Source organism: Salmo salar, chromosome 14 (assembly GCF_965601325.2).
Source record: "Salmo salar chromosome 14, fSalSal1, whole genome shotgun sequence".
NCBI lineage: Eukaryota > Metazoa > Chordata > Actinopteri > Salmoniformes > Salmonidae > Salmo > Salmo salar.
This window is the reverse complement of record NC_138304.1, coordinates 63,388,365-63,414,025: the sequence shown is the minus strand read 5'-3', so window position 1 is coordinate 63,414,025 and position 25,661 is coordinate 63,388,365. Positions and strand designations below refer to the sequence as shown.

General features: G+C 42.2%; 3 protein-coding genes across 6 annotated transcripts in view; 2 read left to right on the top strand and 1 right to left on the bottom strand.

The window, feature by feature from the left end:
- LOC106569767 (protein argonaute-3) overlaps window positions 1–16,099 on the top strand; it is a 46,101-nt gene extending 30,002 nt beyond the window's left edge. For both annotated transcript variants that reach the window (XM_014141361.3, XM_014141360.3), the window contains exons 12-19: window positions 805–989; window positions 3,554–3,713; window positions 8,098–8,188; window positions 8,399–8,593; window positions 8,823–8,957; window positions 9,058–9,159; window positions 9,434–9,633; window positions 9,821–16,099. In XM_014141361.3, the coding sequence (XP_013996836.1) occupies window positions 805–989; window positions 3,554–3,713; window positions 8,098–8,188; window positions 8,399–8,593; window positions 8,823–8,957; window positions 9,058–9,159; window positions 9,434–9,633; window positions 9,821–9,929 (1,177 nt within the window). In that variant the 3' untranslated portion in view covers window positions 9,930–16,099. The remainder of the gene's footprint in view (window positions 1–804; window positions 990–3,553; window positions 3,714–8,097; window positions 8,189–8,398; window positions 8,594–8,822; window positions 8,958–9,057; window positions 9,160–9,433; window positions 9,634–9,820) is intronic.
- A 654-nt stretch (window positions 16,100–16,753) lies between these two features.
- Window positions 16,754–25,661, top strand: part of LOC106569768 (tektin 2 (testicular)) — a 32,575-nt gene continuing 23,667 nt past the window's right edge. For 2 of the 3 annotated variants that reach the window (XM_082961064.1, XM_014141364.3), the window contains exons 1-4: window positions 16,754–16,874; window positions 20,006–20,225; window positions 20,437–20,562; window positions 20,760–20,965. In XM_082961064.1, coding sequence (XP_082817190.1) covers window positions 20,022–20,225; window positions 20,437–20,562; window positions 20,760–20,965 — 536 coding nt within the window. In that variant the 5' untranslated portion in view covers window positions 16,754–16,874; window positions 20,006–20,021. Of the gene's footprint in view, window positions 16,875–17,445; window positions 17,538–20,005; window positions 20,226–20,436; window positions 20,563–20,759; window positions 20,966–25,661 lie in introns of those variants that run through there. The other variant, XM_014141365.3, reaches the window with a different exon arrangement.
- On the bottom strand, window positions 18,055–18,576 carry LOC106569769 (protein RD3; the record flags this gene model as incomplete). Its single annotated transcript, XM_014141366.3, has 1 exon — window positions 18,055–18,576. A coding segment is annotated over one exon (390 nt), but the record flags the coding sequence as incomplete, so codon positions are not given.

Genomic DNA, 25,661 nt, shown 5'->3' with positions numbered 1-25,661 from the left:
TGTCCTTTAGTAGTGGTTTCTTGGCAGAATATTGACCATGAACGCCTGATTCACTCAGTTTTCTCTGAACAATTGATGTTGAGATGTGTCTGTTACTTGAACTCTGAAACATTTATTTGGGCTGAAATCTGAGGTGCAGTTAACTTTATTGAACTTATCCTCTGCGGCAGAGGTAACTCTGGGTTTTTCATGTGGTGGTCCTCATGAGAGCCAGATTCATCCTAGTGCTTGATGGTTTTTGCAACTGCACTTGAAGAAACTTTCAAAGTTCTTGAAATGTAAAGTCATGATGGACTGTCGTTTCTCTTTGCTTATTTGAGCTGTTCTTGCCTTAATAATAATAATAATAATAATACTTGATATTTTACCAAATAGGGCTATCTTCTGTATACCCCCTTGTCACAGCACAACTTATTTGGCTCAAAGCATTAAGAAGGAAAGAAATTCCACAAATTAACTTAAGGCACACCTGTTAATTGAAATGCATTCCAGCTGACTACCTCATGAAGCTGGTTGAGAGAATGCCGAGGGTGGCTACTTTGGATAATCTAAAATATAAATATGTTTGGTTACTGCATGATTCCATGTGTTATTTCATAGTTTTGATGTCTTCACTATTATTCTATGTCAGAAATAGTAAAAATAAAGAAAAACCCTTGAATGAGTAGGTGTCTAAACTTTTGACTGGTACTGTATGTCTCTGTAACTGTCCATAACGTCTCTTTGGGTCTCCTCATCCTCCCTCCCCTTCTCATTCTTGCTCTTTTTCTCATCCTCTCGCTCTCCTTCCCTCCATCTCTACAGGGGTTTTACTGACCAGCTGCGTAAGATCTCTAAGGATGCTGGGATGCCCATCCAGGGCCAGCCATGTTTCTGTAAGTACGCTCAGGGATCAGACAGCGTGGAGCCCATGTTCAGGCACCTGAAGAACACCTACGCTGGCCTGCAGCTCATCATCGTCATCCTACCTGGGAAGACCCCAGTCTATGGTACAGACTAGACACTGTTTCATTTTGTTTTACATTTGATGAATTTGTTTTTTTATTTTATTTTCCAAAAACTCTATTCATATACTATTTATTTGTATGTTATTTCCATAGCCTGAGTATATACAGTTCCAGTCAAAATGTTGTACACACCAGGGTGTTTCTTTATTTTGACTATTTTCTACATTGTAGAATAATAGTGAAGACATCAAAACTATGAATTAACACATGAAATCATGTAGTAACCAAAAACGTGTTAAATCTAAATATATTTTAGATTTGTCACCCTTTGCCTTGATGACAGCTTTGCACACTCTTGGCATTCTCTCAACCAGCTTCATGAGGTAGTCACCTGGAGTGCATTTCAATTAACAGGTGTGCCGCCTTAACCTGTTATGGCTAGGGGGCAGTATTTTCACAGCCGGATAAAAAACGTACCCGATTTAATCTGACTATTACTCCTGCCCAGAAACTAGAATATGCATATAATTATTAGCTTTGGATAGAAAACACTCCAAAGTTTCTAAAACTGTTTGAATGGTGTCTGTGAGTATAACAGAACTCATTTGGCAGGCCAAAACCTGAGAAGATTCCATGCAGGAAGTGCCCTGTCTGACAATTTCTTGCCCTTCTTGATTATCTCTATCCATTACAGGGGATCTCTGCTGTTACGTGACACTTCCTACGGCTCCCATGGGCTCTCAGAAGGCGGCAAAAAGCTGAATCGTGGCTTTGCAGGCTCTGGCTGAAAAAAAAGTAGCGCGTTTGGATAGTGGCTGGTCACAGTACTGTGAGACTCAGGCTCGTGCCCGAGTCGACCCCATGCTTTGTTTTCTTTCGTCTGTTTACCTAAACGCAAATTCCCGGTCGGAATATTATCGCTTTTTTACGAGAAAAATGGCATAAAAATTGATTTTAAACAGCGGTTGACATGCTTTGAAGTACGGTAATGGAATATTTAGAAATCTTTTGTCACGAAATGCGCCATGCTCGTGACCCTTATTTACACTTCGGATAGTGTCTTGAACGCACGAACAAAACGCCGCTATTTGGATATAACAATGGATTATTTTGAACCAAACCAACATTTGTTATTGAAGTAGCAGTCCTGGGAGTGCATTCTGACGAAGAACACCAAAGGTAATCAAACTTTTCTAATAGTAAATCTGACTTTGGTCAGGGCTAAACTTGGTGGGTGTCTAAATAGCTAGCCGTGATGGCTGGGCTATCTACTGAGAATATTGCAAAATGTGCTTTCACCGAAAAGCTATTTTAAAATCGGACACCTCGATTGCACAAAGGAGTTCTGTATCTATAATTCTTAAAATAATTGTTATGTTTTTTGTGAACGTTTATCGTGAGTAATTTAGTAAATTCACCGGAGGTTTGCGGGGGTATGCTAGTTCTGAACGTCACATGCTAATGTAAAAAGCTGGTTTTTGATATAAATATGAACTTGATTGAACAAAACATGCATGTATTGTATAACATAATGTCCTAGGTGTGTCATCTGATGAAGATCATCAAAGGTTAGTGCTGCATTTAGCTGTGGTTTTGTTTTTTGTGACATATGCTAGCTTGAAAAATGGGTGTCTGATTATTTCTGGCTGGGTACTCTGCTGACATAATCTAATGTTTTGCTTTCGCTGTAAAGCCTTTTTGAAATCGGACAGTGTGGTTAGATAAAGGAGAGTCTTGTCTTTAAAATGCTGTGAAATAGTCATATGTTTGCGCCACGCCTATCATTGGATATTGGAGCAGGTGTTCCGCTAGCGGAATGTCTAGATGTAAGAGGTTAAAATCAGTTTTTATGCCATTTTTCTCGTAAAAAAGCGATAATATTCCGACCGGGAATCTGCGTTTAGGTAAAAAGACGAAAGAAAATAAAGCATGGAGTCGACTCGTGCACGCGCCTAAGCCCATTGTCCTCTGATCGGCCACTTGCCAAAAGCGATAATGTGTTTCAGCCTGGGGCTGCCTCTATCATTCAGCTTTTTCCCGGGCTCTGAGAGCCTATGGGAGCCGTAGGAAGTGTCACGTTACAGCAAAGATCCTCAGTCTTCAATAAACAGAGACAAGAAGAACAAGATCTTGTCAGAGAGGGCACTTCCTGTAAGGAATCTTCTCAGGTTTTTGCCTGCCATATGAGTTCTGTTATACTCACAGACACCATTCAAACAGTTTTAGAAACTTTAGGGTGTTTTCTATCTAAAGCCAATAATTATATGCATATTCTTGTTACTGGGCAGGAGTAGTAACCAGATTAAATCGGGTACGTTTTTTATCCGGCCGTGTCAATACTGCCCCCTACCCCCAACAGGTTAACACTGTTTTCTTTTTGGTTACTACATGATTCCATATTTGTTATTTCATAGTTTTGATGTCTTCACTAGTATTCTACAATGTAGAAAATAGTACAAATAAAGAAAAACCCTTGAATTAGTATGTGTTTTCAAACTTCTGACTGGTACTGTATGTACCATGTACAAGATGGTATCAGGTGTAAAATGGTTACCTGTGTCCTACAATATGGCAACAGCTGTAAAATTGTTCCCTCTTTCCCACAGCTGAGGTGAAGCGGGTTGGAGACACCCTCCTGGGCATGGCCACTCAGTGTGTCCAGGTGAAGAACGTGGTGAAGACATCCCCTCAGACCCTCTCCAACCTCTGCCTCAAGATCAACGTCAAACTGGGGGGCATCAACAACATCCTGGTGCCACACCAACGGTAACGCACAGAGTGAAAGAGTGTTTCCACAGGCAGAAAACCCCTATTTGGGTGATTGAAAACACTTATGTGCTATTTAGCAGAGATACATACACTGAGTGTACAAAACATTAAGGATACCTTCCTAATATTGAGTTTCAACCCCCCCCCCCCCCCCCCCCCATTTTCCCTCAGAACAGCCTCAATTTGTTGGGGCATGGACTCTGACACCTACATTTTACCTTGTAAAAGCATTCCACAGGGATGCTGGCCCATGTTGACTCAATGCTTCCCACAGTTGTCAAGTTGGCTGGATGTCCTTTGGGTGGTGGACCATTCTTGATACAAATAAAATGTCACGTGCCGGATACAACAGGTGTAAGCCTTTCAGTGAAATGTTTACTTACAAGCCCTAAGCCAAAAAGTGTTAAAGTATTTACTAAAATAAACTGAAATGAAAAAATAAGAATAATTAAGGAGCAACAATAAAATAACAGTAGCAAGACTTTATACAGCGGGTACCGGTGCGGGGGCACAGGTTAGTCGAGGTAATTAAGGTAATATGTACAGTTGAAGTCGGAAGTGTACATACACTTAGGTTGGAGTCATTAAAACTCAATTTTCAACCACTCCACAAATTTCTTGTCAGTTAGCACATGTACTTCGTGCATGACAGAAGTAATTTTACCAACCATTGTTTACAGACAGATTATTTCACTTATAATTCACTGTATCACAATTCCAGTGGGTCAGAAGTTTACATGCACTAAGTTGACAGTGCCTTTAAACAGCTTGGAAAATTCCAGAAAATGTCATGGCTTTAGATGTTTCTGATAGGCTAATTGACATCATTTGAGTCAATTGGAGGTGTACCTGTGGATGTATTTCAAGGCCTACCTTCAAACTCAGTGCCTCCTTGCTTGGCATCATGGGAAAATGAAAAGAACTCAGCCATGACTTCAGAAAAAATAATTGACATCCACAAGTCTGTTTCATCCTTGGGGGCTATTTCCAAACACCTGAAGGTACCACGTTCATCTGTACAAACAATAGTATGCAGGTATAAACACCGTGGGACCACGCAGCCGTCATACTGCTCAGGAATTAGATGCATTCTGTCTCCTAGAGATGAATGTACTTTGGTGCCAAAAGTGCAAATCAATCCCAGAACAACAGCAAAGGACCTTGTGAAGATGCTGGAGGAAACGGGTACAAAGGTATCTACAGTAAAACGAGTCCTATATCGACATAACCTGAATGGCCGCTCAGCAAGGAGGAAGCCACTGCTCCAAAACCACCATAAAAAAGCCAGACTATAGTTTGCAACTGCACATGGGGACAAAGATCGTACTTTTTGGAGAAATGTCCTCTGGTCTGATGAAACAAAACTCTAACTGTTTGGCCATACTGACCATCGTTATGTGGAAGGAAAAAGGGGAGGCTTGCAAGCCGAAGAATACCATTCCAACCGTGAAGCATGGGGGTGGCAGCATCATGTTGTGGGGGTGCTTTGCTGCAGGAGGGACTGGTGCACTTCACAAAATAGATGGCATCACGAGTAGGGAAAACTATGGATGTATTGAAGCAACATCTCAAGACATCAGTCTGGAAGTTAAAGCTTGGTTGCAAATGGGTCTTCCAAATGGACAATGACCCCAAGCATACTTCCAAAGTTGTGGCAAAATGGCTTAAGGACAACAAAGTCAAGGTATTGGAGTGGCCATCACAAAGCCCTGACCTCAATCCTATAGAAACCTTGTTGGCAGAACTGAAAAAGTGTGCGCGAGCAAGGAGGCCTACAAACCTGACTCAGTTACACCAGCTCTGTCAGGAGGAATGGGACAAAATTCACCCAACTTATTGTGGGAAGCTTGTGGAAGGTTACCTGAAACGTTTGACCCAAGTTAAACAATTTCAAGGCAACGCTACCAAATACTAATTGAGTATATGTAAACTTCTGACCCAGTGGGAATGTGATGAAAGTAATAAAAGCTGAAATAAATCATTCGCTCTACTATTATTCTGACATTTCCCATTCATAAAATAAAGTGGTGATCCTAACTGACCTAAGACAGGGAATTTTTACTAGGATTGAATGTCAGGAACTGTTAAACGGAGTTTAAATGTATTTGGCTAAGGTGTATGTAAACTTACGACTTCAACTGTGCATGTAGATAGAGGTAAAGTGACTATACATGTATAATAAACAGAGTAGCAGCAGCATAAGAGGGGGGGACCATGCAAATAGTCCAGGTAGCCATTTGATTAGCTGTTCAGGAGTCTTATGGCTTGGGGGTAGAAGCTGTTAACCTGTCTGGGAACGTGGGTCAACAGCCAGTGGAATCGCGTCGCGCGAAATACAAAACCTCATAAATGCTATAACTTCAATTTCTCAAACATATGACTATTTTACACCATTTTATAGATACACCTCTCCTGAATCGAACCACGTTGTCCGATTTCAAAAAGGCTTTACAGCAAAAGCAAAACATTAGATTATGTTAGGAGAGTACCCTGCCAAAAAAAAATCACACTGCCATTTTCAAAGCAACTAGATGCATCACAAATACCCAAAACACAGCTAAATGCAGCACTAACCTTTGACAATCTTCATCAGATGACACTCCTAGGACATCATGTTACACAATACTTGCATTTTTTGTTCGATAAAGTTCATATTTATATATAAAAACAGCATTTTACATCGGCGCGTGACGTTCAGAAAATATTTTCCCTCAAATGCTTCCGGTGATTCAGCGCTACAATTTACAAAATTACTATTCGAAAACATTGTTAAAATATAATATTGTCATTCAAAGAATTATAGATTAACATCTCGTGAATGCAACCGCATTGCCAGATTTAAAAATAACTTTACTGGGAAATCACACTTTGCAGTAAACGACGTGGTATGCTCAGAAAAATAGGCTAGGCGATACATGTTAGCGCCATCTTGGAACCATCTAAAATCAAATATACTATTGTAAATATTCCCTTACCTTTGATTATCTTCATCCGAAGGCACTTGCAGGAATCCCAGGTCCACAACAAATGTAGTTTTGTTTGAAAAAGTTCATAATTTATGTCCCAATAGTTCCTTCTTGTTAGCGCGTTCCGAAGGCTACTCAATGTACTGAAGCGCGCGGGACTTGTCATCACAAATGTGCAATTTTTTTAAATTTACGTTAGTTCAAACACGTCAAACGTTGTATAACATAAATCTTTAGGGCCTTTTTCAACCAGAGCTTCAATAATATTCAAGGCGGACAATTGCATTGTCTTACTAAACGTTTCGGAACAAAAGGGTTGCCATGGGCGCCCGCGTCATAGTAGTAATGGCCCTCCCCTGTGACCAACTTCCCAAGCCTCTCTTTGGGTCAGTTTCTACCATAGAAGACTCAAACCACTTTGTAAAGACTGTTGACATCTAGTGGAAGCCTTAGGAAGTGCTAAATGATTAATAAGTCCCTGTGTGTTTCAATGGCTTTCAAAGGTTTGAAGTGATTCCACACATCAGATTTCCACTTCCTGTTAGGATTTGTCTCAGGGTTTTGACTGCCATATGAGTTCTGTTATACTCAGACACCATTCAAACAGTTTTAGAAACTTTAGAGTGTTTTCTATCCAAATCTACTAATTATATGCATATTCTAGTTACTGGGCAGGAGTAGTAACCAGATTAAATCGGGTATGTTTTTTTTTATCCGGCCGTGCAAATACTGCCCCCTATCCCCAACAGGTTAAGAAGCCTTTTGGACTTAGACTTGGCGCTCCGGTACCACTTGCTGTGCAGTAGCAGAGAGAACAGTGACTAGGGTGGCTGAAGTCTTTGGCAAGTTTTTGGGCCTTCCTCTGACACCGCCTGGTATAGAGGTCCTGGATGGCAGGAAGCTTGGCCCCAAGCTACCCTCTGTAGTGCCTTGCGGTCTGAGGCAGAGCAGTTGCCATACCAGGCGGTGATACAACCAGTCAGGATGCTGTCGATGGTGCAGCTGTAGAACTTTTAGAAGATCTGAGGACCCATGCTAAATCGTTTCAGTCTCCTGTGGGGGAATAGGCATTGTCGTACCCTCTTCACGACTGTCTTGGTGTGTTTGAACCATGATAGTTTGTTGGTGATGTGGACACCAAGGAATTGAAGCTCTCAACCTGCTCCACTGCAGCCCTGTCGATGAGAATGGGTTCGTGCTCCTTTTCCTGTAGTCCACAATCATCTCCTTTGTCTTGATCATGTTGAGGGAGAGGTTTTTATCCTGTCACCACACTGCCAGGTCTCTGACCTCCTGTCTATAGGCTGTGTCATCGTTGTCGGTGATCAGGCCTACCACTGTTGTTGTCGGCAAACTTAATGATGGTGTTGGAGTCAGGATATATGTGCCTTGTGTTTGTCTCTCTCTCCACCCAGTCCCTCAGTGTTCCAGCAGCCTGTTATCTTCCTGGGGGCCGACGTCACTCATCCTCCAGCCGGAGACGGAAAGAAGCCATCCATCGCAGCGGTCAGTTTCTTCCTGTCATTCTAGTTTCCATTGTCACTTTCCTCACAAACACTGCCTTGTCTGTCTATCTAGTTGTCATGGGGTCTGAGACATCTAGTACATTGGTAATTTACTAGTTTGTTTTGTTAACCAGACCCCTACAATAGCATTCTGAAACATGGTGTCAGAAGTCATGTTTCTGACCATCTCCCTCTCTCTGGCCCTATCCAGGTGGTAGGCAGTATGGACGCCCACCCCAGCAGGTACTGTGCCACAGTGAGGGTCCAGAGACCCAGACAGGAGGTGATCCAGGACCTGGCCTCCATGGTGCGGGAGCTCCTCATCCAGTTCTACAAGTCTACCCGCTACAAACCAACCAGAATCATATTTTATAGGGATGGTGTGTCAGAGGGACAGTTCAGACAGGTTAGTTAAAATACTTATATCCCCCTTCAATCTCTCATTTAAAGTTTACAACCAAGCCAAATGATGTCCCTATGTTGAAATGCATTTATTACAAATAGCAATGTTCTTCATAGTTTATTAACCTTAAACTAGAGTCTTAAGCTTAAATCTTTAGCTATTGGCCATCAACCCTAAATTCTTCACCGCTCGCCACTCTTTGCTGATGTGTTGACTTCTCTCTGTGTGGCAGGTGCTGTACTATGAGCTGCTGGCCATCAGAGAAGCCTGTATCATGTTGGAGAAAGAGTACCAGCCGGGCATCACCTACATTGTGGTGCAGAAGCGCCATCACACACGCCTCTTCTGTGCCGACCGCAACGAGCGGGTAAGGGGCGCTATGGATCTCTCCTTGTACATTAACGATTTACTTTGCTAGGTATAGATTGGTTGTTTAACTGTTTTTAAATGGAGTGTTTATTTGGCAGGTTGGACGGAGTGGTAACATTCCTGCAGGCACCACTGTGGACACAGATATAACACACCCCTATGAGTTTGACTTTTACCTCTGCAGCCATGCAGGAATACAGGTGTGTGTCAAGACTCATACCAAGGTTGTGTTCAATAGGCATAAGATGGTAACATTTTATAAAACTAAAGTTAGCATTCTTATTGGACAAGTTCAGGTAGTATCTCCTGCTTATTTCTCCCTAATGTTGACTCTTGCCATCATTTTCTCAGAGGTTTATCGGCTTCTATTAATTTCCACTGAACTTCATTGTCAGTGTTGAATCAATGCTGGTATTCTCTCCATGGAACCTGCATTGTCCCTGTGGTATTACTGACTTAGCCTACTCCCTCCAGGGTACAAGCAGACCTTCCCACTACCATGTTCTGTGGGACGACAACTGCTTCACAGCTGACGAGTTCCAGCTGCTCACCTACCAGCTGTGCCACACCTATGTCCGCTGCACCCGCTCAGTCTCCATCCCCGCGCCAGCCTACTACGCCCACCTGGTGGCCTTCCGCGCCCGCTACCACCTGGTGGACAAAGAACATGACAGGTGAGGGTGGGAAAGGGATTCATTTCATTGTGATCAGTATACTTTGCTGTTTATCAGGTAAAAATAAACTGGAGGTCGATATCATGTATTGATTGTAAAATGTTCATTCAAGATAAAGGTTCTCTCCCTCCCTTTCTGTCCTTTTCCCTTACTCGTTTCCTCACTTCCTTCTCTTGAACACACGCAGTGCGGAGGGCAGCCACGTCTCAGGGCAGAGCAATGGCCGAGACCCCACAGCCCTCGCCAAAGCTGTTCAGATTCATCACGACACACTGAGGACCATGTACTTCGCCTGAGAGTGGGGTGTTGGGAGGGTATTCTGTCAGCCTTGTCGGTCTCACATTGGACCCTGGGCTGGCACAGCTCTGGTCCTGACAAGGGGATGCCAAGCTGCTAAAGACAACAACTACAACAACAATAGCCAGAGGGGAGTACAGAAACGTTATGCAATATGAAACCAGCCAATCCTCTCCCGGCCTGTTCTCTTCTGCTGTGTTTTTAATTCATCATGGATTGTCTCTGATATTGCTCCTTGAGCTGTGCAAGTCATGTCCTCGCCTTACAGGTTTGACAGCAGCTCAACTTTTGCTTTGTGTTACTTTCAAAATGCCAGAGTGTAGAAGACAAGACGGGAATTGATAAGGATGGTTTCAGGGTGTGGAGGCATAGCAGGTCCAGTAAGGATCAGTCTTGTTCCTCAACACAGTGATGAATGATATGCTAACTTGTCTATCCATGGGGTTCAATTGCATAAGTTATCCTCTTTACATGTCTCTGTCAGCTTGTCGTTGTATGTGCGTCTTCTTATGTTCTGTAGAAGTCTGATTTGCCAGGATGATGCCTGTTAGTCAAGAACGCTCGTGAATCACAGCTATGCCATTTTTCATACGGCAAGCTGCTCGCCCAGTTACTCTACTCTCTAAGCCAATGGTGACTTACTTGTAGTCATTGCGCCAGTCAAAGTTTAACACTGCATTCTCTATCAATATCAACAGAGTTAGTTTTTTTTACATACAGCCACAGCCATTGTTTTAGGGATTACCTGTTAAGTACTGTTAGAATATCAACCCTAGCCACATCATGGACCTACTCAGAACCTTTACAGAGTTCACTGTGGAAGCTACAGATTTCACTTTTCTTTAGTTTTATTCCTGCTATTTTATGAGATTAGTCTTATTTAACATTCATTTTCAGCAATAGAAAACTTAGTTTGTGACCGAAGAGGTTTTTCACATTTTTAACTAAGGAACTGATGATGTCATGCAATCCTTAAGTGCAATAAGTCGTTAATGCAGAAAACAGGTCCTATGGTTAACATACCAATTTGATATTTTTGGGCCATTATGATCGGACATGGGCAAGTTATAACGGATAAAGAATGTAAACTGGGCCAAGAATTGATGCCATAAAATTGTTACGTGGGGGTGACAAATGACAGTTATTTTGTAAATTGGGTGAATGACAAAGTGCCTGTTTTGGGTGTAAAGAAGAATTTGAAAGACAAAGGGTGTATTTCTTTTCGTTAGAGCTCCTGTGAGATTAGTTTGTTTAGTTATACAGTCAAATTATTTCATCCAAGCATTACTGTAAGCATGATATGTTGTCCAGGACTGTCTGGGGTTAGAGAGCAGAGCGAGTGTGGCTGCATTGATTCAGTTTCATGATTTCGTTTTTAATGTGAATTATTATTGAGTATGTAGACTGACCAATTGAAGGTGGGGACAGTTAGCTAACGGATCTGTCTCATTCATTTTAACACTGGTGGTAGGATTCATTTTGCACTGTTAAAAGCAAGCATTCATATTTCAGAGTTTTATCAAGCCATTTTGTCACATTGTATTTGAAGGGCATTGTCTCTCCATTTGCCTTGCTGTGAAGTATCCTCCAGGTGAGGCTTTTGAGTTTCGTCTCGTTCCACTTGGACCAAACCAACGTGCCTGGGATCATCTGCTTGGGGAATGGATGGTATGGGCCTTGTCTGAATGGGATACAGTTGATCCCTGCTCTCACTGCCTTTGCAAAAGAAGCAGCCGCGTTGTAGCATGGCCAACGTTTTGCCACACTCATTGTCCTATAGCCACGTGTTACCAGAACAAAACTAGCTGCTATACTACATTTTTATTTTGTTCATATATATTTGTACAAAGAGACTATAAGAATGACAATTTACTGCACTTAAAGATGCATGTGTTTCAGGTGAGACACATGCCCTGGTGCTGAGAGATGCAGTTTGGTGTGTGTGTGTGTGTGTGTGTGTGTGTGTGTGTGTGTGTGTGTGTGGGGGGGGGGTTAGTAGACAGACCGCCTCTGTTGTAGTCAGAGATTGAGATTCATTGGGTGTTTTTCAAGGATCAGGAGTAACAATAGAGAGTACTCTCTCACTATGATACAGGGGACATACTTTAATTCCCAGAGGGTACGATTGTTTAGTAACATGGTTTACACCGGTTTGTGGAGATCAATACAGCTCCGCCCCTGGGGTTTGTGCGAATTGTCACAGCTAAAATTGTTACTTTCCTGCAAGATGTCAGACATTACCAGCATTTGATTTTACTTGAACAGCATAGGTAGGATCTGATCAACTGCAACTGTGGGCTAATGTGTAACTGCCCTGCTTGTGTGAATAATTTGTCTGTACAGCAGTAGTTCAGGAAGGAATTCGCTCTACACTCACGTTGCCACGGAATCGACCTCTAGAGCCAGTGGGTCGGGTTTTGCATCTAGGAGGCAGAGCATTGGGAGCTTGCGCTGTGTTCGTAACCAAGTGGGAGGTGGGAATTTACCAGTTGTGAAGTTATAAATACCATTCACACACTTTCAACTCATTGAGAAATGCCGATTTTTGTCTAATGTCCAACAAGCTGTGTAAACCATAAACTAAAAGTACAGCTACACTACATGACCAAAATTATGTGGAGACCAGATCGTCGAACATCTCGTTCCAAAATCATGGGCATTAATATGGAGTTCGTCCTCCCTTTGCTGCCATAACAGCCTCCACTCTTCTGGGAAGGCTTTCCACCTAATGTTGGAACATTGCTGAGGGGACTTGCTTCCATTCAGCCACAAGCATTAGTGAAGTCGGGCACTGATGTTGGGCGATTAGGCCTGGCTCACAGTCGGCCTTCCAATTCATCCCAAAGGTGTTCGATTGGGTTGAGGTCAGGACTCTGTGCAGGCCAGTCAAAATCTTCCACACCGATCTCAAAAAAACATTTCAGTATGGACCTCGCTTTGTGCACGGGCTCATTGTCATGCTGAAACAGAAAAGGTCCTTCCCCAAACTATTTCCATGAAGTTGGAAGCACAGAAGCGACTAAAATAGCATTGTATGCTGTAGCATTAAGATTTCCCTTCACTGGAACTAAGGGGCCTGGCCTGAACCATGAAAAACAGCCCCAGACCATTATTCCTCCTCCACCAAACTTTACAGTTGGCACTATGCATTCAGGCAGGTAGCATTCTCCTGGCATCCGCCAAACCCAGATTCGTCCGTCGGACTGCTAGATGGTGAAGTGCGATTCATCACTCCAGAGAACGCGTTTCCACTGCTCCAGAGTCCAATGGCGGCGAGCTTTACACCACTCCAGCTCCAGGAAACCCATTTCATGAAGCTCCTGACGAACAGTTCTTGTGCTGACGTTGCTTCCAGAGGCAGTTTGGAACTCTGTAGTGAGTGTTGCAATCAAGGACAGACTATTTTTACACGCTACGCACTTCAGCACTCGGTTGTCCCGTTCTGTGAGCTTGTGTGGCCTACCACTTCGTGGCTGAGCCGTTGTTGCTCCTAGGCGTTTCCACTTCTCAATAATAGCACTTATAGTTCACCAGAACAGCTTTAGCAGGGCAGAAATGTTATGAACTGACTTGTTGGAAAGGTGGCATCCTATGACAGTGCCACATTGAAAGTCACTGAGCTTTTCAGTAAGGCCATTCTACTGCCAATGTTTGTCTATGGAGATTGCATGGCAGTGTGCTTGATTTTATACACCTGTCAGCAACGGGTGTGGCTGAAATATCCAAATCCACTAATTTGAAGGGGTGGCCACATACCTTTTGTGTGTGTGTATATATAATGGATCATGCTTGCAAACAAATTATAGTGTTCAAAAACCATATTAAGATACATGTTTTGTTGCATTTATCTACCAAAAAATGCTGTAATGAAGGTCATTTCCTTAGTAGGTGATGTCAGAGGTCACCATGTGGGAGATCGGGATGATAGATGAGTTTCACACTAGTAATTACTAGTTGGAGGGCCATTCCAGTGGATTTTTCCCAGTCGTATGTGGTAAATTCCCACTTGGTTACGAATGCAGCATCATTCTGAGGCAGGGGGGTAATACAGGGCTTCCGTTTCAAATGGCACTCTATTCCCTCTATAATGCACTACTTTTGACCAGGACCCATAGGCCTCTTGGCAAAAGTAGTGCACTATAGGGAGTAGGGTTGCATTTGAGGTTGAACCAGGCTCCTTCATGTGATGCCCTCCCCCCTCTAAAAGCTGGACATCAGATGCCTTCTTTCATTATTCTAATGCATTTTTAATTCCGAAATGGAAATATATTTGTATATTTAAAATATGTAATGATATAATGAGCCACTTATTTTTGCTAATAAATTCTAGAAAAATAGAACAATAATGACGATAATAATGAAAAAGACCATAGTGATATAGTGAATAATTCAATAGACTGTCGTTTATTTCCTGGTTGCTAAAATTCTAGTAGTACCCCTAATTTCAGTTTGACAAAACAAGCAAGATAATCATTGTACCATCTAAACTGCTGTGAAATATCTTTTTAATAACCAAAAATATTGTATTTTTGGCTTTTCTAAGCTGGTGTACAAAACGGAACGTAAACCCGAAACTTAAGAACGGGAAGCCTAGAAAAAGCGCACAGAGAATAGATCAACCGCTTCTTAGACTTGCTTTCAATGAGAGTGACAGATCTATAACTCACATAGATCAACCGCTTCTTAGACTTGCTTTCAATGAGAGTGACAGATCTATAACTCACATTTCTATGTGCATTTGGTCGGGTCGCCAATGAAGTTACATATTGCAGCTTTTACAGCAATGTGTGTCATATTGAAGCTGCATTTAAATGACCTACTGTGTGGGGGGGGGGGGGGGGGGCTTGTTTTTTTTGTGGCAGCTGTTGTCTTGTGACTGATTGGATGAACCTCCTGCTATTTCCCATCACGCTCCTCTATGTTCATTGAGCTAACAATCTCTGGAGAGTAGCCTAGCTTCCATTCAGTAGGTTCCATTCATCTCACAGAGCCTGGTCTTCTAGAACCTGTAGTGAATGTGACCTACATTTTGATTGTTGATTTCCTCCAAAACATTTGACTGTGTGCATCCCTCAAAGTTTTTCATGTGGAAGGAGTGAAGGTTTTATCCTTGGACAGAATAGTCTGTAGACTGTGCCTTTTCTTGATGGTGCTGAAAACAAGTAAATCAAAGAGATCTTAATTTCAAAACGTTGAGGGCAATATGCCCATGTCTACATTGATACATGACAATTTTGTGTCTGTGTGACACAGACATACAGTATAAGAACACAATAATATGCAGAACCAACCAGTTTTGAGGTGTCAGGACCAAAAATGCTTATGGGGATGGTAAGGTAGGCAGGCACTTGCATGGCACAACCAAAGAAGTTGCATTTAATAACTGGGCATGATACTAGAGTGGATATTTTAGACTGCCACCCTCCTCACGGTGGAAAACAATTTAATTTAATGCATGGGATTTCCACCCCTGGTTCCCTTTGTTTAAACCTTTAGTAGATGGATGTTCAGTGATGGTGTTCTACCCAAAGTGATCTTTAGGCTCTGAGCAACTAGCTGTTGGGGTTACACCAGGGGGTGCTTCCCAAATGGCACCATATTCCTTATATAGTGCACTACTTTTGACCAGAGTACCTCTTCTTTTGAATTACTATCCTGTGAGAGCCACTTGCCACATGTTGATGCTAAATTCTTTCAAACACCATTTATGTCCCAAATAGCACCCTATTCTCTTTTATAGTGCACTAATATTGGCTCTGATCAAAAGTGGATGGATGGATGGATGGATGGAATAGTGCCATTTGGGAAGTAATTCTGGTGAACCCAACCATTTATTCCAGGCCTAAACGAAAATGCATTCTATTTGTTTAGAACCACTGCTCTTGCATGTATACATTTCTTCAAGATCTTACAGCAAGAGGTTTACAGACAGAGAACAACATGCAGTTGTGCCACAAGAATGCCTGCTTGCCTAGAAAAGGATTCCTCTGAAAATCTCCAAACCCTGCACCTCTTGGCTCCATATCGTACTTATTAATAAGATGCAAATGACAAATTGCTTTGGTAACAATATGCAAAAAAATTGCAAATACCTTTTTTTGTCTGATCCTGTTAAGCGTTTTTATTTGGTTGTCATATGTAATAGTTTTAATTAAAACAATGTATGAAATCTGTTGGTGTATTCATTGAGCGAATGGATAAGTGATGCATGTTGACTCTTGCAGTTTTTTTCTGCTTCATTCCTAGCCAGACTGAGATACGGTACTCAACTGTGATGGGGAGTTGCACTTAAGTGTAGGATTCTATTATGTATTTCTTCATTTACATTACATTACATTTAAGTCATTTAGCAGACGCTCTTATCCAGAACGACTTACAAATTGGTGCATTCACCTTATGATATCCAGTGGAACAACCACTTTACAATAGTGCATCTAAATCTTTTAAGGGGGGGGGGGGGGGGGGGGGGGGTTAGAAGGATTACTTTATCCTATCTTAGGTATTCCTTAAAGATTTAAATGACTTAGTTGTACTTCTAGAACTAAAGCAAGACCATAGATGGCTTCACAGAAAATAAAAGCATATAGGGGAGCACTAGTAGCCCAGGATACAGCAGAAACATTTATTTCTCCAAGTTGGAGATTAATCTGTCGCCAACTATTCCATTTTGGGTACCTTTTTTGCATCATCTGACAGTCATAGAGCTTCACATTATGATGTCGGCTACAATGTTGCGTCATCTGACAGTCAAAGATTGCCAATCACTAAAGCCCTTCATAGGGCTATTTGTTTAACGTTGCCATGGCATTTTAATTATTTAGTAGTTGCGTTTGACTCGTTGCGTCTGTGCGTTACCTGGAGACCGTCTACAAGAGTTGGCGAGGGACAGGTTATGAAACACCGCTGCAGACACTCCAGGATTTCCGCCATTTCGAGAACTTTTGGTGAGTAAATATAGTTCCGTTATGTAACAATTTAGCTTGTGCCATAATGCCAAAGCTATGTTGAATATTTTTATTTTACCTTTATTTAACCAGGTAGGCAAGTTGAGAACAAGTTCTCATTTACAATTGCGACCTGGCCAAGATAAAGCAAAGCAGTTCGACAACATACAAAAACAGAGTTACACATGGAGTAAAACAACACAATCAATGATACAGTAGACAAAAATAAGACTATATACAATGTGAGCAAATGATGTGAGATAAGGGAGGTAAAGGCCAAAAAGGCCATGGTGCAAAGTATATAAAGTATTGCAAGTAAAACACTGGAATGGTAGATTTATAATTTGAAGAAAGTTCAAAGTTAAAATATAAATAATATGGTGCAAAGGAGCAAAATAATAAATAAAATAAATAAATACAGTAGGGGAAGAGGTAGTAGTTTGGGCTAAATTATAGATGGGCTATGTACAGGTGCAGTGATCTGGGAGCTGCTCTGATAGCTGGTGCTTAAAGCTAGTGAGGGAGATAAGTGTTTCCAGTTTCAGAGATTTTTGTAGTTCGTTCCAGTCATTGGCAGCAGAGAACTGGAAGGAGAGACGACCAAAGGAGGAGTTGGCTTTAGGGGTGACCAGAGAGATATACCTGCTGGAGCGCGTGCTACAGGTGGGTGCTGCTATGGTGACCAGTGAGCGGAGATAAGGGGGGACTTTACCTAGCAGGGTCTTACATTTGCCAGGACAGCGGAGTCAATCACCACCTTCCGGAGACACCTCAAACCCCACCTCTTTAAGGAATACCTAGGATAGGATAAAGTAATCCTTCTAACCCCCCCCCCCCCCCCTAAACGATTTAGATGCACTATTGTAAAGTGGTTGTTCCACTGGATATAAGGTGAATGCACCATTTTGTAAGTCGCTCTGGATAAGAGCGTCTGCTAAATGACTTAAATGTAAATGTAACTACAATTGAAGTACATGTAGCTCCGGAGTATTATGTTTATAAAGAAAGCAACACAATTTTCTTAGAAACTATAATTTACAATAAAGGTACAGCAAAGAATGTGTCTGAAAATGTCAAAACATTGTGAAATATCCTTAGCATAGCTCCCCATATCAAATTCATAAGTCAAAAGCTTTCAATAGTGGATGACCCCACACTGCTGAAGGAGAGGATGGGAGAGACATGTCTCCTATTTCTCCTCATTCTTGTTCAAAGCAGACTGGGCAGGTTCCAGGGGTTTGGTATAGGCTACCTCTCACTAGCGTCGTTCTATCCTCCACTGAACCACAACACTGTCCTGTGGATCCCCAGCTCAGACGGCCTTGGTAGCGTACAGCCCTTTGTGTCTGAAGTTGGGCATGCTCCACACCCTCTGGGACCTGTCAGCCCTTTCCTCCAGTGCCTTCTCCACGTCTTCTGACACCGTCTTCAGCTCGCACACACCCTCCCCTCCCCCTCCAGTCGAGGTCAGGCCCAAGGTGCTGCCAAAAGGGTTGATCTTGACGCGTGACTTGAAGTTCATGAGAGACATGCTCATGGCCCGTTTGTTGTTCCACTGGCGCGAGAGCCGCTGCGCCTCCTGCTCCTCCCTCATGCGGTCCAAGGCCTCGAGGACGACTGTGCGGAAAAGGGCAGACACCTCCTGCACCTCCGGCTCGTTCTCGGTCACCACCTGGCGGAACCTGGATATCAAAGAGAGAAGTCAAATTGGTCTCGGATCCCGTGTGGCTCAGTTGGTAGAGCATGGTGTTTGCAACGCCAGGGTCGTGGGTTCGATTCCCACGGGGGACCAGTCCAGAGAAAAAAAAATGTATGAAATGTATGCATTCACTACTGTAAGTCGCTCTGGATAAGAGCGTCTGCTAAATGACTAAAATGTAATGTAAATGTAAATGACCAGCTCTGAAACCAGATTGCATAGCGGAGAGGGTGCGGTGGGATTCGAAATCGTCGGTAATCTGTTTGTTGACTTGGCTTTCGAAGACCTTAGAAAGGCAGGGTAGGATGGATATAGGTCTGTAGCAATTTGGGTCAAGAGTGTCACCTCCTTTGAAGAAGGGGATGACAGCATAATAATGGATAAAGGTTGTCTACTTATAGGTTCAATATCAAATTAAAACCAATTTTATTAGGCTAACTATCAAAAACAGCCACCATAAAAACAAGACTGCAGGTATTTTCCATTATTCAAACACCTGACGTTAATTACAGTAGCATAGTATGTGTGCTGAATTAAGCATAGGCTACGGAGAAAACATATCTTGCCTAGTTTCAATTTGATTAGGCCTAGTCTCTTTCCTGAGGGAAAGTTGCAGACATTGGGTGTTTCTCAAAATGCTTACTACCGTGCCAAACATATGTATAACTAAACCAAGATTGGGAACAAATTAGTCATAGTTGGCAGAACAAGCAAGGACCCTGGGCAGAGCCAAGCACGAGCTTGCGAGATCCTATTGGCTCGTTGTAGCATATATTTTCATATTTCTGTTAGGGAACGCCGACTCAAGTGGCTAAATTCGCCTTTGCACTCCTAAACAATGCACTTTTTTTTCTTACTTTACCAAGGGGTAAAGCCTACAAAACTTAGTCCACTCTGTTCGTAACAGGATAGTTTTGGGAACAGAAAACTGTTATTGAGATCAAATGTTTCATCGGTGAGAAAATGTGCAGAATGTCTGACAAAATCCATGTCGTTCCTGCTTCTCCAACTGCCGGACACTTGGCTTCCTCACTACGAGTGGAAACGCCAAGTGGATGCTTCACATTAATATATCCGGTGAAATGTCTGTCTCATTGTTCTCATACGTACTGTATATAGCGATCACATAAGTCAATAGGGCTAACTGGCTAGCTACCTGTATTGTCAGATAGCCACGAAAAATCGACATTTAACATAATATTAGTTTTAGGTCATTTTTTCATGTCTAACTAGCTTGCTAGCGAGAATTACAATTCACACATCTAGTTGATTAAATATGAAGCAAAACGTTTGCTTTGGGTATATCTTGTTTCGTTTATTATTGCCATTGTCCTGGCTGGAAGGTTCAGTAAATGGGGGGTAAAGCATGAGGTGCTACAGTAGAGGAAGTGTGAGTGCTTCTCAAATGTGTTGTTTTGTCCATTCTCCACAGTCTTGTCCTCACAAGAATGTACTCAAGAGAACGTGGTCGGAGAATGCACTCGGAGCATGAGAGTGTAGAGCACGGTAGTGCCAAGCCTGGGCTCAGGTACAGTGTGTCTGACTGGGACACCAGTAACAAGCAGATATCTGACACAGCAGAACACAGGCGACACATGTCACACATGACAAGGCAGGAAGGGAGGGCCTTACGCAATGAGACAACCAGCAAGGTAAGATTTTGTGACTATGTAATGAAACAACCAATTCAGTAAGGGCTTGCTTGACTTTGTGACTAACATTGGCCTACAGACAGAGCCTTATAAATTAGTTAACACATTGTCATGGACTATTATTTATTATCATCACACTTATTCATGCCATCTCTATCCTCTCACTCTTTCTCCCCTCACTCTCTCAATCTCTCTACCTCATCTCCCACAGACTAACTGGGATAAGAGTGATAGCTCTCGCAGGCTGAGTGATAGGATCTGGGATATCTCCCGCTGGAGAGAGACTTTGGAATCATGCATACAGGAAGTGGAGAAAGAGATGGATGCCTTAACCCTGGTGAGATTTCAGATTAGTATTAATCTGGCATGCCATTGTTTCAACGTAAAAACAAAGTGTGAAGTACCTGGTAAAAAAACAACATTCTGGCAGCTTTCTACATTTATCAGACTTAGCAATAAACCAGGTTGTAGGGTGATGTATTGACGTGCTAGTACACCGTAAGTGAGTTTGGCTGCTCTGTCTCTGTGTCTCAGGGGAAGGAGGAGACTGAGCGGGCTCTGACGGCCACTGCAGTGCCTCTAGAGGTCACGGTGGAGTGCCTGACCCTGAGGGAGGGTCGCCGCGGCAACGAGCTGGTCAGCGACCCAGTGGAGGCCCAGCTGAAGAAGGAAGTGGAGATGATCGACGGAGCACAGCGGGTGTTCCAGCAGGGCATCGACAAGGCATTCGAGCAGCTGTGGTAAGAAACCTTTTGACCAATGTTGTGTCCCAAATGGCGCCCTATTCCCTTTATAATGTACTACTTTTGCCCAGAGTCCTATGTGCCCTGGTCAAAAGCAGGGGTTAGAACAGGTTTAGGGAACAGAATCAAAAAACAGAAAATAACTGTTTGATGAACAGAACCGAGAACAAAATTGATCTATACTGAACCCGGTTAATAATGTTCTTTTACGTTCCGGGCAAGGTTCATAGATGAGCAGCAGCGTCAAATAATAATCAAAGTGGTTGTAGAGGGTGCAACAGCTTAGCACCTAAGGACTCAATGTCAGTTGCCTTTTCATAGCTGACCATTCAGAGGTTGAGACTAGAGGTCGACCGATTAATCGGAATGGCCGATTAATTAGGGCCGATTTCAAGTTTTCATAACAATCGGTAATCAGTATTTTTGGACACCAATTTGCCGAATTTTTAAATTGTATTTTTTATTTATTTAAATGTTTTTTTTTACACCTTTATTTAACTAGGCAAGTCAGTTAAGAACACATTCTTATTTTCAATGACGGCCTAGGAACGGCGTGTTAACTGCCTTGTTCAGGGGCAAAACGACAGATTTTTACCTTGACAGCTCGGGGATTCAATCTTGCAACCTTACGGTTAACTTGTCCAACGCTCTAACCACCTGCTTTACATTGCACTCCACGAGGAGCCTGCCTGTTATGCGAATGCAGTAAGAAGCCAAGGTAAGTTGCTAGCTAGCATTAAACTTATCATATAAAAAAACAATCACTAGTTAACTACACATGGTTGATGATACTACTAGTTTATCTAGCCTGTCCTGTGTTGCATATAATCGATGCGGTGCGCATTTGTGAAAAAGAACTGTCGTTGCTCCAACGTGTACCTAACCATAAACATCAATGTCTTTCTTAAAATCAATACACAAGTATATATTTTTAAACCTGCATATTTAGTTAATATTGCCTGCTAACATTAATTTCTTTTAACCTGTTGAGGACCTGATCCCGGTATTGGGATTTATTGTCAAAAGACCATGTCGGGAAATTCAAAACTGCAAGAATCTAATAATTTCAATTTCTCAAACAATCAACTATTTTTCACCATTTGAAAGATAAACATCTCCTAAATCCAACCACATTGTCTGATTTCAAAGAGGCTTTACGGCGAAAGCATAAAGTTAGGTTATGTTAGGAGAATACATTGAAAATAGCTGTGTGTAATGTTTTGTCAATTCAAAGACAGGCGTCACCAAAAGCAGATAACCAGCTAAAATTATGCACTAACCTTTGACAATCTTCATCAGATGACATTATGTTATACAATACATGCATTTTTTGTTCCATCAAGTTCATATTTATATAAAAAAACAGCATTTTACAGTAGCGGTGAAATTCAGATATTTCTTTTTCCTCAAATGCTTTCTGGTGAAGCAGCGTTACAATTTACAAAATTACTATTCGAAAACATTGGTAAATTATAATATTGTCATTCAAAGAATTATAGATTAACATCTCGTAAATGCTACCGCATTGCCAGATTTCAAAATAACTTTACTGGGAAATCACACTTTGCAATAAACGGGGTGCTATGCTAAGAACAATAGGCTAGGATATACAGGTTAGCACCATCTAATATCAATAATACTATTGTAAATATCCCCTTACCTTTGATTATCTCCATCAGAAGGCACTTCCAGGAATCCCAGGTCCACAACAAATGTGGTTTCTTTCGACAAAGTTCATAATTTATGTCCAAATAACTCCAAGTTGTTCCATGTTGTTAGGCGTTCAGTAGGCTCCTCAAAAGTAGGGCGGGGGGGGGAAGTCACGACGAAAAGTAAAAAAAAAAAATCTATTTACATTCGTTCAAACATGTCAAACATTGTTTAGCATCAATCTTTAGGGCCATTTTTAACGTGAAACATCAGTAATATTTCAACCCGACCTCTCCTGTGTCTTGAAAAACGTTTTTGAAAAATGTCTCGCCTCACATGCCCGCGCAGGTGCGCGCAATAATGAAGTGACGACATCCCAGGGACGTCAACTTCCCTGCATTCTAATTCGGTCTCTGTTCATCATAGACGCTTCAAACAACTTTATAAAGATCGTTGACATCTAGTGGAAGCCGTAGGAAGTGCGAAATGAATCCTTTGTCACTGTGTGATCTATTAGCAATGACTCAAATAGTACAGCCACAAAATTCTCATTTCCTGGTTGTATTTTTCTCCAGGTTTTTGCCTGCCATATGAGTTTTGTTATACTTAGACACCATTCAAACAGTTTTAGAAAATTCAGAGTGTTTTCTATCCAAATATGTTAATAATATGCATATCCTAGCTTCTGAGTTGGTGTAGGAGGCAGTTAAAAATGGGCACATATTTTTTTCAAAATTCTCAATACTGCCCCCTAGCCCGTAGAGGTTAACTAGGGAAAATGTGTCACCTCTTGCAACAGAGTTAGTGTATATGCAGCAGTTTGGGCCGCCTGGCTCGTTGCGAACTGTGTGAAGACTATTTCTTCCTAACAAAGACAGCCAACTTCGCCAAATGGGGGATGATTTAACAAAAGCGCATTAGCGAAAAAAAGCACAATCGTTGCACGACTGTACCTAACCATAAACATCAATGCCTTTCTTAAAATCAATACACGGAAGTATATATTTTTAAACCTGCATATTTAGCTAAAAGAAATCCAGGTTAGCAGGCAATATTAACCAGGTGAAATTGTCACTTCTCTTGTGTTCATTGCACGCAGAGTCAGGCTATATGCAACAGTTTGGGCCGCCTGGCTCGTTGCGAACTAATTTGCCAGAATTTTATGTAATTATGACATAACATTGAAGGTTGTGCAATGTAACAGGAATATTTAGACTTAGGGATGCCACCCGTTAGATAAAATACGGAACGGTTCCGTATTTCACTGAAAGAATAAAAGTTTTGTTTTCGAGATGATAGTTTCCGGATTCTACCATATTAAAGACCTAAAGCTCGTATTTCTGTGTGTTTATTATATTATAATTAAGTCTATGATTTGATAGAGCAGTCTGACTGAGCGGTGGTAGGCACCAGCAGGCTCGTAAGCGTTCATTCAAACAGCACTTTCGTGCGTTTTGCCAGCAGCTCTTCGCAATGCTTCAAGCATTGCGCTGTTTATGACTTCAAGCCTATAAACACCCGAGATTAGGCTGGTGTAACCAATGTGAAATGGCTAGCTAGTTAGCGGGGTGTGCGCTAATAGCGTTTCAAACGTCACTCGCTCTGAGACTTGAAGTAGTTGTTCCCCTTGCTCTGCATGGTTAACACTGCTTCGAGGGTGGCTGTTGTCGATTTGTTCCTGGTTCGAGCCCAGGTAGGTGCGAGGAGAGGGACGGAAGCTACACTGGCAATACTAAAGTGCATATAAGAACATCCAATAGTTAAAGGTATATGAAATACAAATCGTATAGAGAGAAATAGTCCTATAATAACTACAACCTAAAACTTCTTACATGGGAATATTGAAGACTCATATTAAAAGGAACCACCAACTTTCATATGTTCTCATGTTCTTAGCAAGGAACTTAAACGTTAGCTTTCTTACATGGCACATATTGCACTTTTACTTTGTTCTCCAACACTTTGTTTTTGCATTATTTAAACCAAATTGAACATGTTTCATTATTTATTTGAGGCTAAATTGATTTTATTGATGTATTATATTAAGTTAAAATAAGTGTTCATTCAGTATTGTAGTAATTGTCATTATTACAAATAAAATCGGCCGATTAATCGGTACCGGGGTTTTTGGTCCTCCAATAATTGGCATCGGCGTTGAAAAATCATAATCAGTCGACCTCTAGTTGAGACAGCAAGTGCGGTAGAGAGAGTGGGTCAAAAACAGCAGGCCAAGGTAGCACATCCGGTGGACAGGTCAGGGTTCCATAGCCGCAGGCAGAACAGTTGAAACTGAAGCAGCAGCAGGACAAGGTAGCACATCCATTGAACAGGTCAGGGTTCCATAGCCGCAGGCAGAACAGCAGAAACTTGATCAGCAGCACGACCAGGTGGACTGGGGAGAGGGACAGCCAGGCCAGGTAGTCCTGAGGCATGGGTCCTAGGCTCAGGTCCTCCGGGAGATGGGGGGAGAGATGGTAGAATTAGAGGGAGCATACTTAAGATCACACAGGACACCAGATAAGACAGGAGAATTACACCAGATAGGACAGACTGACCCTAGCTCCCCGTCACATAGACTAATGCAGCATAGATACTGAGATGGGGTGGGGGACACTGTGGCCCAGTCTGACAATAGCCCCAGACAGGGCCAACCAGGCAGGATATAACCACACCCACTTTGCCAAAGCACAGCCCCCACACCACTAGAGGGATATCAACAGACCACCAACTTACACAGCCTTGTCTCAGGGTAGTATAGCCCATAAAGATCTTCCCACCACATAAGCCCAAGTGGGCGCAAAACCGGACAGGAAGAACACGTCAGTGACTCAACCGACTCAAGTAGAGTATAGCGTGGGAGAGCACTAGTAAGCCAGTGACTCAGCCCCCGTAATAGGGTCAGAGGCAGAGAATCACAGGCAGAGAGTGAGCAAGCGTGCTTTGTCACTCCAGTGCCTTGCCGTTCACTTTCGCACCCATGGGCCAGACTACACTCAGTCATAGGACATACTGAAGAGATGGGTCTTCAGTAAAGACTTAAAGG